At 35.3% G+C, this 12,272-nt stretch overlaps 4 protein-coding genes across 4 annotated transcripts; 1 reads left to right on the forward strand and 3 right to left on the reverse strand.

The window, feature by feature from the left end:
- Positions 1 to 202: 202 nt before the first annotated feature.
- On the reverse strand, positions 203 to 5,362 carry RPO21 (DNA-directed RNA polymerase II subunit RPB1; the record flags this gene model as incomplete). Its single annotated transcript, XM_003683771.1, has 1 exon — positions 203 to 5,362. The coding sequence occupies one exon, from the start codon at positions 5,360 to 5,362 to the stop codon at positions 203 to 205; it is 5,160 nt and encodes a 1,719-aa protein (XP_003683819.1).
- A 1,050-nt stretch (positions 5,363 to 6,412) lies between these two features.
- SCM3 (Scm3p) lies at positions 6,413 to 7,045 on the reverse strand (the record flags this gene model as incomplete). Its single annotated transcript, XM_003683772.1, has 1 exon — positions 6,413 to 7,045. One exon carries the CDS (start codon positions 7,043 to 7,045, stop codon positions 6,413 to 6,415), a length of 633 nt encoding a protein of 210 aa, XP_003683820.1.
- A 187-nt stretch (positions 7,046 to 7,232) lies between these two features.
- Positions 7,233 to 7,547, reverse strand: COA4 (Coa4p; the record flags this gene model as incomplete). The annotated part of the gene is made up of 1 exon (XM_003683773.1): positions 7,233 to 7,547. The coding sequence occupies one exon, from the start codon at positions 7,545 to 7,547 to the stop codon at positions 7,233 to 7,235; it is 315 nt and encodes a 104-aa protein (XP_003683821.1).
- Positions 7,548 to 8,311: 764 nt separating this feature from the next.
- Positions 8,312 to 12,109, forward strand: SEC31 (Sec31p; the record flags this gene model as incomplete). The annotated part of the gene is made up of 1 exon (XM_003683774.1): positions 8,312 to 12,109. The coding sequence occupies one exon, from the start codon at positions 8,312 to 8,314 to the stop codon at positions 12,107 to 12,109; it is 3,798 nt and encodes a 1,265-aa protein (XP_003683822.1).
- Positions 12,110 to 12,272: the final 163 nt, after the last annotated feature.

The following is a 12,272-nucleotide window of genomic DNA, read 5'->3' on the forward strand; positions in this document are numbered from 1 at the left end:
AGCATTTATATGTCGTGATTATTATTATTATTATTATTATTATTATTATTATTATTATTATTATTATTATTATTATTATTATTATGATTCTCAAAATACATTAATTCGGTATATATTGTTATGTTTATACAATTACAATTTTCTTAACATTAATAAGTTGATATAAATATATATTGAAAAGTAGGAATACATACTACTGTTCTTAATTATCTTCTTTTTCTTCTTCATCCTTCTTTGGAGAGCTTGGAGAGTAAGAAGGATTACCAGGATTATAGCTTGGTGATGTTGGGGAGTAACTTGGCGAAGTTGGAGAATATGATGGTGATGTTGGGGAGTAACTTGGCGAAGTTGGAGAATATGATGGTGAAGTTGGAGAGTAACTTGGTGAAGTTGGAGAGTAACTTGGTGAAGTTGGGGAATAACTTGGTGAAGTTGGAGAGTAACTTGGCGAAGTTGGAGAATATGATGGTGATGTTGGAGAGTAACTTGGTGAAGTTGGAGAGTAACTTGGTGAAGTTGGAGAGTAACTTGGCGAAGTTGGAGAGTAACTTGGTGAAGTTGGGGAATAACTTGGTGAAGTTGGAGAGTAACTTGGCGAAGTTGGAGAATATGATGGAGAAGTTGGGGAGTAACTTGGTGACGTTGGAGAATATGATGGAGAAGTTGGGGAGTAACTTGGCGAAGTTGGGGAATAACTTGGCGAAGTTGGTGAGTAACCAGGTGAAGTTGGAGAAAATCCTGGAGAAGATACACCACCAAAACCAGGGGAAGATGGGGATTCTCTGTAGGCACTGAATGGTGAAGTAGCTCCACCATAATCAGCACCTCCATATGCTGTAAAGCCTCCGTTCATAGAATCGGATAAACCGGAGTCAACTAACGGTGAGAACATTAAGTCGTCCTTGATGTCAATGTCGGCGTTAATTAAACCAGATTCGCTCGAGTATGGAGTAGCACCACCTTCTTGACCTTCCTCAATTTCAGTAACTTTTTGTTCTGGCATGTACTTAACTAGTGATTCCTCATCAATCATGACATCAAATGCACCCGTACCAATTGGAGCCATTTGACCCAAAATAACATTTTCAGACACACCACGACAGTCATCTAATTCTGCAGAAGCACCGGCTTCAAATAAAATTTCCACGGTTTCTTCAAAAGAACATCTCATTAAAGCGCCCGTGTTAGATCTATTGAAACCATGACGAGTGACTGATGTTAAACCACCTTGGGTGGTCATTACATCAACTAACAAAGCCATATGACGATAATTAACATAAGAACCATCGGATGCGATGACGTTATAGACTTCTCTGTATAATGCAGCACGACCAGCTTCAATACCCAAAACTTCAGTAATGTCAATGAAAGAGTTTGTATATATTCTTGAACCATCCACACCTGGAACTGTCATAACTTCCATTAAATTAACACCATCGGTTTCTAGAACCCATTCTGGAACCTTCTGGTATTCACCAGTTTCACTTGGCATCTTTCTATCATATTTCATCATAACCACACGCTCAATATCTTCCACACCACGTAAAGTAATACTTTCTAACATGGTATTTTCAATCTTCTTTAACATATGATCTTCTTCTGCTTCGGTCTCGGCATCTAATGACTTTGGACGAACAACACGACAACGAATGATTAACTTATCAGCATTATCTTCGGACCAGATGACAGATAAATCATTTCTAAATGTTTCTTTGATCTTTTCACCAACTTGTACCATAGTTAAATCTTTATCGTTCATAGCAGCACGATCTAGTTCTAGACGTAACAACCACGGCGATTGGTTATCGATATTCTTTTCCGTTTCTGAATCCATTAAAGAGTAATGTAATTGAATAATTTCTTCATCTTCGGCAATGACCGTGGTGGTAGGATCAGGATCATAATAAATTTCAGAAGCAACAGTAACACTCTTTAATGTTGTATGTTCGATAGCTGATCTAATAATCTTAGCCTTTTCTTGGTCAGTAGCATACTCTGGATCTAAGTAAACAGTAGATGATGGTGTTTTCATATTTTTGGCAACATTTAGAATTTCCTTTAAACGAGGAACACCTGAAGTGACTTTCTTTGATGCCACACCAGCAAAATGGAAAGTGTTTAATGTCATTTGTGTGGCAGGTTCACCAATAGATTGCGCCGCTAAGACACCGACCATTTCACCTGGGTGAACAATTGAACGTAGGAATTGAGATTCGATATTATTTAAAACCCATTGGAAGGCTTGTTTTGTTAGTCTATATTCTTGTAACACTCTACGTACTGCTAAACGTGAACGAACTAAGCAGCAGAATAATGTAATAGCATCATTTTGTGCTTCTTCTATTATTTTTCCTTTACCTCTTAAAACCAATAAATTTTCTTGCAAGCGTGCAACATCACGAATTACTTCATTGATAGTTAAATCAGAAGGTTTTGTATGATCGATTCTGAAAGTCTGTTGAGCATTTTGGATGATACGCCTTATATTAACTGGTAAGTGCCAGTTTGGCTCACCATCGATGAACACATTTCTTAAGAAACGACGATCGTCAACTAATTGTTTGTACTCTGTATCCAAAATGGATTGTAGTTTAACATCGCCAGTTATTTCTAGACCAGATTCCAGTAAGGACGGATCTAGAGCGTGATTAGGACTCATTAAATCGATTCTATATCTCTTCTCGAATGCTGCATCCGAACCACCGATTGTATCTATAGATTGCTTTTCGATATGACCAGCATCAATACCATCCTCACCATAAACAAATTGAATTACATTACCAAGAGAATTTCTAGTGGTGCTATCATAATGAACCATAATATCCTCTAGAGCCTTCACTAAACGACGTTGAATATAACCAGTCTCTGCAGTTTTAACAGCAGTATCGATTAAACCTTCACGACCACCCATAGCATGGAAGAAAAATTCTTGTGGAGTTAAACCTCTTAAATAAGAATTTTCTACAAAACCCTTAGATTCTGGAGAATAATCATCTTTAGAAAAATGAGGCAAGGTACGATCAACGAACCCAAATGCAATACGTTTACCTTCAACAGATTGTTGTCCAACACAAGCGGACATTTGTGCAATATTAATGAAAGAACCTTTTGAACCAGCACTTACCATTTGTTTGACATTATTTAAGTCATTTAAATTAACTTCAGCTAAACGACCAGCTTTATCTCTCGCTTCATTTAAGAAACGAACAACATTATCTTCAAAGGATTCACGTAACGTCATACCATGCTTTGCTGTTAATAAGTTTGCTTGGGCTTCTTTGGTGACTTCTTCCACTTTTCTCTTAGCATCAGCAATAGTTTCAGTAATCTCTTTCATAGTTCCACCGTCGGCAATTGTATCACCGATACCGGTGGAGAAACCGTTATGTAAGAACCAGAAGTTGACTACTTTTTGAATATTACCAAACATTTTGGCACAGATTTGAGGACCCTTTTCTCTTGTAACAACATGGATTAAACCACCGTTAGAAGATCCGACTGTTTTTTTGTCTACCACACCGAAGATTATTTGACCATCAATAATTAACATACCATTATCTTTTGGTGATAACATAGTTGTACCTTCATCAAATCTTTGTAAATGAATACCTTTTGGAATGGCAATAGACAAGATTTGTTTACCAGACCATAAAGGTACTGGTTTTATGATAGCTGGGGTTGGAATAATACCATCCCAGTCCGGAACCCAATATAACATGTTTAATAATTGGTCTAATTCAATAAAACAATCTCTTAAAGTCAATTTTCTAATACCACATAAAGTATCTTGGACGATACCCATACATGGTTTATTCGATTGTGGAGAAACAATTTGTAAAGGAACAGAACATAATTGTGATAACTCTGCTCTTGTCTCCTCAGATTGAGGAACATGTAAATTCATTTCATCACCATCGAAATCTGCATTATAAGGCGAAGTGACAGATAAATTTAACCTAAAAGTAGAATATGGCATAACTTTGACCCTGTGAGCCATCATAGACATTTTATGTAAAGATGGTTGACGATTGAACAGAACAGGATCGTTATCCATAATATGACGTTCAACCTTCCAACCATACTGTAGCTGAATGTCACCAGCACGTTTACTATATCTTAAATCAATACGGTCACCATTGTCACGGATAACATACTTGGCACCAGGATGTTCGTTAGGGCCGTTACGTACTAATTGTGTCAAACGGTCGATATTATATGGTGTAACAACCTCGGGATATGTTAAGGTTTTAGCAATAGATTTTGGAACACCAACTTGATCTAATTCTAAGTTAGGGTCACCGGAAATAACAGTTCTTGCAGAAAAATCAACACGCTTACCCATTAAGTTACCTCTAATACGACCTTCCTTACCCTTTAAACGCGCACGGATAGATTTAACTGGACGACCAGATTTTTGTAAAGCTTGAGGTTGACCTGCAATATCGTTATCCATATATGTAGCAATGTGAAATTGTAATAAACTTTCTGCTTCTTCGATAGCATGATGAGGGGCACCATTATGCTCTAAAGTTTCTAAACTAATATTTGCTTTCAAGATATCTGCTAATTTAAATGTTAAATCATCTTCACCTCTTTGAGATTCATTAAAAGAAATGGAAGGACGAACTGGTGGTGGTGGGACAGGTAAAACGGTTAAAATCATCCAATCAGGACGGGCAAATTGTTCATTGAAACCCAAAGTATTTGAATCATGGACTGAGATATGTTTAAAGATATTTAGAATCTCTTCTGTATTTAAAACTCTCTGTTCTGGTTCATCACCATCATTGGTGGCTTTATCCTTCTTCCAACTACCAACCAACTTTAAACCATCTTTTCTGATAGTAGGTTGAGCGTTACCACAACCACCTCTAGAAATTAATTGGGTTGGATCGTCCTCAGATGGAACATCAGTTTCACAGACAGTTTTTGTTTTACAAAGAGTCCAAATAGCATTGAATCTCTTTTTTGAATCTTTAATACTCATAACTTGTCTCATTTGCTCATTATTTTCGTCCAGCAGTAGTTTACCACAGTGCATACAGATACATTCACAAACTTTTTTAATTTTAGAAATGAAACCAATGTGGAACACAGGCTTTGCTAAATCGATATGACCAAAATGACCGGGACATTCATTCATACCTTCTTGACATGTTTGACACTTAAGATTACGATCAATAGAACCTAATCTTGGGTCATTCAAACCACCAATTTTAGCTCTTGTCTGTGTTTCATCCATAGTTTCTGGAAATTTGATCTTAGCTACACTAATGGAACGAACTTCTTCTGGTGAAAAAAGACCGAATTGGACTTCTTTAACTGTACGTAAAGGAGCACTTGAATATTGTTGACCTACCATGGTTTATTTGATTTTATTATATTTTTTTGTTGTTATTAATTTTATGATATTATTTTTTAATTTATTTTATCTTAATTGGGACCTTACTTTTTCACTAATACTTGTATTCAATTGGGGACTGATGCTAAAGGAAACAAAAGATAAAATATGAGTTGTATTATAATTGAGTGTATCTCGAATTTAAAAGAGTTAAAATTGGATAATTGTTGTTATGTTTTTTTTCACTATTAACAGGTAAAAACTCAAAAAAAAATATAAGTTCTATAATTGTGTTGTTTAAATGTGATCCTTATTAATTAAAATAATGACTTGAAAAGATATAACAACGGGAAATTTCTTTATTGAAGGGAAAATACTTTTTTATTGATATGGATAAAGAAAAACAATATCAAAGAAGTGTGTAATTTAGTATTAAATAATTCTAAAGCTTAAACTCGTAATAACCAGGAATGTATAGATATATCCTCTCCGAAATATAAATATTTAAGGTTTCTTGTTGATTGATTAGTCCTTGGAAATTTAAAATTAACACTAAAGTAGTTTTTTTAAAAAGTTGTTGACTTTTTTAATGAGGAATTTGGTATTTTAAAAAATTGTAAAAAAACCAAATTGAAATTCTAATTGGTGAACAGTATATGTATCTGTAGAATTTAAATTTTCTCCTTATCCTCTCTTTAATGAGTAAGAGATGATATAAGTATAATGCCTTATATAATTGATTGTATTACTTTTTAAATAATATAAGCTTTACCATATTAATAATGTTTCAATTTTTAGTTTTCATTCTTATTTGTTCACTGAGAAAAAAACTTCCAAAAAATGAAAAACAAATATATTCTTTATTTAAAGTGAAAAACGGTTCGTCATGCATGATGGTTCGGGTAATGACTACATATGTATAAGTGAATTCATATATAACATACATAATGCAGATATACACAGGGACGTATTTGGTGGTAATGAATAGTCGGCAGTTATTTTAGTTGTTCTACTTGATATGTATGAGACCAAGCATACCAACAGTGGCCTATTCTGGGCTTTGCGTGTGTTTCAGGTGTCTCTGGTGAACTTACTGTATATTTGGCTTGTGTGAACGTCATCATCAGCTTCTTCAACCTCTTCCTCTTGCTCCTCTGCTTCCTCGTTTGAATCATCGATAATTGATTTATCTAAATGTGAACTTAATTCGGTATTTCCTTTGTTTCCTGTGTCTTTGCCGTCTTCAAATCCGGATTCTTTCCAAAGGTCATCTAATTTTCCTAACGGTGTACCTGTTTTATCCCGGTTATTCAACAATGTTCGTAGATGGCCATTATCCTCTACGATTTCACCAGTTTTCAGATCTATCACATCACTATTCTGATTCTCTGGATTCTCGTATTTTGATATGATATCTAACCATGTTTTCTTCATGTTTTCATCCGCCACCTTATGTTTTAACAAAACTTCTGCATCTGTCAATTTGGGTATCAGATGGTTTTCCTTTGATTTTATATAGATAACATCATTCTGTACTACAGTTCCATCGTCATTCGATGTCACTTTCCTTCCGATTCCATTCTTGTTATCGTTAAGCAAATTCTTCAACACACTGTGCAATTTCTTAATATTGGAACCTTTCCTCTTTTGTTTCGTAACGTGTTTCGTTGACATATTGTATAATAAAAATATACCAGTTGCCATTGCCCGCCATTGAGACTCAACATATAACTTTATTAAAACTTTATGTAGCTATACATACATATGTATGTGTATATAACTATTTATTAACAAGAATGTATTGTATAAATAAAGCAGGTACTTATAGTTTATCGCGCGTGTCACTGCTAGTCATCGCGGTGAAATTGTTGCATAGTAATTGTTGTAAAAACTATACATCAACCGTGTTAACCCTTTCATTATTGCCATTTTTGTTCCAACAATCCTTAAAAGATTGCATTTCGCCTAAACATTGTCTCCAATCCCCAGTATCAGCATGACAAAGCTGTAAGGCCATATTTTCCACAAAACAACCGGATTTCTCAATTCTCTCATCCCATTCTTCTTCCTCGTCTTGATCGTCTTGGCCAGCACTCTGCGCTTTCTCTTTCTGTTCTTCTTTATATACTTCTAAAGCTTCCTTGTAATATTTCGAGTTTTCCTTGCCTGTCATTACGATCTTGTCCTGTTCAATTGCGCCTTCCATTATAAAAACTAAAAGAGACCATCGACAACTGCACCGTCCCGATCGATATATATATATATAACCTTATAATCTCCTATCTAGTTAATCTGTCTGAATTTATAAATTTGGTAGCAAAACATAATTTCCCGAGATGCGATTACCAGACATTTACCGTCAACCTGAGTGAAAGAGTCCCCGCGCATAACAGAAAGAACCCTGTCATCATTTTCCCCTTACCCGGTCCTTCTACTCCTCCCCCCACCACAAATCATGCTTCACGAATACGCACACGCATCATGAAAGAACAGCAAAGCAGAACGGAAATAAACGGCAATAACCACGAAGTTTCTGTTTTTTTCGCTTTTTCGCTTTTTCGTTAAATTGCTTCTTGACCGCTATTGTCCAGACGGTGTGTTTGTTATACGTTATGGTGCTGAACAGTTGTCTTACTTAGCGTTAACCTGCTAAACCGTTATAGTAGTAGTGCTACACCGGTTAGCAAAAACGGCATATTCGCTGTCAACTGAACGAGTTAGTAATAGTAGCAGTTGAGTTCATAGTGAAATAATTCTATTAATACCATGCACTGAGCCATACATAATTTTTAACTGTGAAATATTTATATCTGTATTAGAAAAAAAAAATTACTGCAAATATATGTAACCTGACAGCATGTTTAAACATACTTATATATATACGTCTGTAATTCTATTATTAACTTATCTTATTCTTTATATATATATATATATAATATAATCGATCGCAGCAGACAAACAAACTATACAATGGTGCAAGTTATTGAATATCCCGTAACTGCTACTTTTGCATGGTCAAAACATAAGTTACCTTATTTGGTTTCTGGTACTTACTCAAATGCAATAGATCCCAATTTTTCTTCCGAATCGAAATTAGAGTTATGGTCAATTAATCAAATCAATAATAAGGAACCAATCTTTTCTTTGAATAGTGATTCTAAATTTAATGATTTAGATTGGTCTGGTGACAATGTCACTATTGCTGGTGCTTTGGATAATGGTAGTATTGAAATTTTTAAATTCAATCAAGAAAATGATTCAATTCAATCAAACGAGTTAATCAAAAATAATAGGCACACAGGTCCCATCAGAAGTATCACTTTTAATCCAAGACAAGATAATTTATTGCTATCTGGTGGTGAAGGAATTATCAACAGCTCTAATTCTGCAAAAACTTTGCCGACTATTAATAATATACAAAATACAACTAGTGAAATTTTCATATATGATTTAAATGATGTTGATAATCCAGAAACTTTACCGATGTCTCCTAACATGACAATGAACAGATTCGAGACCATTTCATCATTAGCATGGAATAAATCATTGTCCCACGTGTTTTCAGCTGCTGGCAATACATCTGCCGTGTCAATCTTTGACTTGAAGGCTAAAAAAGAAGTCATCAATTTGAATTATATTAACCCAACAACAGGAATGAAGGAAATCTTCTCCGTCGTTGAATGGCATCCAAAGAATTCGACAAGAATTGCTACCGCTACTTCAAACAATATATCGAATCCTCTAAATGCCACGGCAAATGCAGGCGATTCCATCTACATTTGGGATTTAAGGAATTCAAATGCTCCTTTACAAATCTTATCTCCGCAACAGTTTGAAAATAATACAATTGTTGGCCATACTGATGGTATTCAATCTTTGGACTGGTGTGCTCAAGATGAAACTTTCTTATTGTCAAGTGGTCGTGATAATTCGATCATGCTATGGAACCCAGATTCAGGTTTGCCATTGACAAAATATCCAAAGAGAAATAATTGGTGTTTCAAGAGTAAATTCGCTCCAAATTTTCCAGAAATTTTTGCTTCTGCTTCATTAGATGGTAAAATTGAAGTCCAAACTTTACAAAATATCCCAACTATTTCGGATGAAGAAGAAAATAACTCGAAACAACAAGAATCTGAAACTGATTTCTGGAACAACGTTTCCACTGAAAAAGTAGTTGAAAAGGCCACTGTGTTTAACTTTCAGGCCCCATCATGGTACAATAATATTATAGAACCAGCTGCTACATGGTCTTTCGGTGGTAAATTAGTCTCTATTAGTAAAGATGGTAAGAGTATCAATATCAATAAACCAAATTTACCCGGTTATTTCCAAGATAATAAGAACTTAGAAGAAGCTTTACAAAATAAAGATTTCTCTTCAATCATCAATCAAAGATTAATTAAACCAATCAATGAGTCAAATGAAGAAGATTGGAATTTCATCGAAAAATTAAACTTGGATGGTAAGGACGACTACTTGAATGAAGCGTTCGCTTTCGAAGATGCAGAAGAAGAATCTACCGAACTTAAGAATAATGATGAAAATGATGATTTCTTCGTCAATTTAGAAAACTCTTTTGAACCAACTGGAAAGTTTGCCTTAAAAGAAGCTTCTGATCAAGTTATTTGTAGAAATTTAATTACTGGTGACATTAAAAAAGCTGTCGCTCGTTCTTTGGAAAAAGATTACTTAATGGAAGCTTTAGTTATTGCATTAAGCTCTGATGACGAATCATTGAAGACAAATGTGAAAAATGCCTATTTTGCAAGACATGGTGGCAAAACACCTCTATCTAGATTTTTATTTTCTATATCATCTAGCAATTCTGCTGATTTGGTCGACAATCTAAAGTTGTCCCAATGGAAATATGCTGTCAAATCTGTCTACAGATTTTACTCTAATAAGATTGAGGAAAGAAATCAATTATTAAAGAGATTAGGTGACAGGTTATTAGAAAGTGGTAACAGACAAGATGCTTTGACTTTATACTTAGCTGCTGACTCTATTGATGATGTAGCTGCTATTTGGTTGAAAGAATTCTCTAGCAATGAGTCAAAGATTAAAGAAGTTAAGGGCTCGTATTACGAAGCTCACACAGAATGTCTAACTGAATTTGTAGAAAGATTCAGTGCTCTTTCAAAATTTGTTGGTAGTGATTCTCAAATCAGTAATGAAGATTTGATCAGTAAATTTTTAGAATTTGTTGCCTTGTCAACTGCCGCTGGTAACTTTGATTTAGCTTACAAATTTTTGGAAACCTTGCCTGGTGATAATGAACAAGTTAACACTGAGAAGCAACGTGTTTTATCTGCTTCCGGTAAATCACAAGCTAAACAACAAGCTCAAACTAAATCAACTAGATATGGTAACTTGTCAAGTTCCATTCCTTCTACAGATAGCTTGAAAAAGATGCCACCATTTGCTCCAACTGCTGCGCCAATTCAACAAACTTTTGGTGCGCCAATTCAGCAAAATTATGGATTACCAGCCAGTGTATCACCAATTCCACAACTTCCAAACACAATAGGAACTCCACCTACTTCGAAGAGCCCACAACCTGTTGTCGGTTCCAGATATGCTCCCCAAGCGCCAGTCGCTCCTACTATTGGAGCAACTAATGCTGTTTATCCACAAATCGCAGTGCCTCAACCAACTAATACTTTTCAGGTTCCAGCTAATCCATACTCTACTGTTAAGCCAACTCAGCCAGTGTTTGCTCATCTTAATAATTCAGGATCTTCCGGCAACTTAGCTTCAAATCCAATAGCAAATGGTCCTGCCTCTCTGCCACCACCTCCAATCAACATGAGATCTGGTCAAATACCACACCTAACTAAAGAAGCAAACGATGGATGGAATGATCTGCCATTGAAGTCTAAAGATAAGCCATCTAGAGCTAAAGCTGTTGCTGTTGCTCCTGTTGCTCCAGCTGCAGCTTCCACAGCTCAGCAAACTACACCAATTAGCTTGAATACTATTCGTCCACCACCAATGATTTCTAGATCTTCTTCAATGATGGGTTCAAATATGGCTCAAGGTAAATCTAAGGTACCTGTAGCTAATCAAAAAATACCTTCCAATCCATATGCACCATCTAATAACGTAGTTTCATCACCAGCAATATCTCCACCACCACATCCAGCACCTGCTCATAACCCATATGCTCCTCCTGTTGCATTAACTCCAAATGATGCTAAACTTGGATATAATCCATACATAGTACCAACTAATGCGGCCCAAACTACATCCACCCCGCCATTAGCTGCCAAAGCTCCAATTGGCCCTCCTCCTGTCAATTCTAGAAAGAAGGGACCAAGCGGTAATGAAATAGTTGGTATGAATACACCAACTACTACGAATGTTGGTGTTCCAACATCCTCTATGACTGCCCCTGCACCAGTTCCGGCTCAATCTCCTGTTCCAGCAGTTAAATCTACTACACTTCCACCGGATCAACAGGATGTCATTATATTTTTCCAACAGGAATTAGAGCGTGTTACTCCATTGATACCAAAGGAATATGGAAAACAATTGAAGGATTGTACAAAGAGATTAAAGATTTTATTTGAACATTTACAAAATCAAGATTTATTAACTCAACCAACAGTTGATAAATTGAAACAAATAATAGAACTAATGAAAACTCAAAGTTACGATGAAGCCACTCAAATCTCCGTTGCTATTGCTACTGAGCATGCACACGAAGGTGGTAACTGGTTGACAGGTGTTAAAAGATTAATTAACATTGTAAAGGCGACATCCTAGATTAGTCAACAAAAATGAATGCTAGTAACATTTAAATCTATATATATTGTGACTTTATAAGAAAACATAAATAGATTATAAAAAGGAAAATAGTTATCTCATTTGGATGAAATAACAAATATGTACATTTAGAATATAGATAATTCCATATTATTATATTATT

Source organism: Tetrapisispora phaffii, chromosome 1, assembly GCF_000236905.1.
Source record: "Tetrapisispora phaffii CBS 4417 chromosome 1, complete genome".
In the NCBI taxonomy this organism is placed as follows: Eukaryota; Fungi; Ascomycota; class Saccharomycetes; order Saccharomycetales; family Saccharomycetaceae; genus Tetrapisispora; species Tetrapisispora phaffii.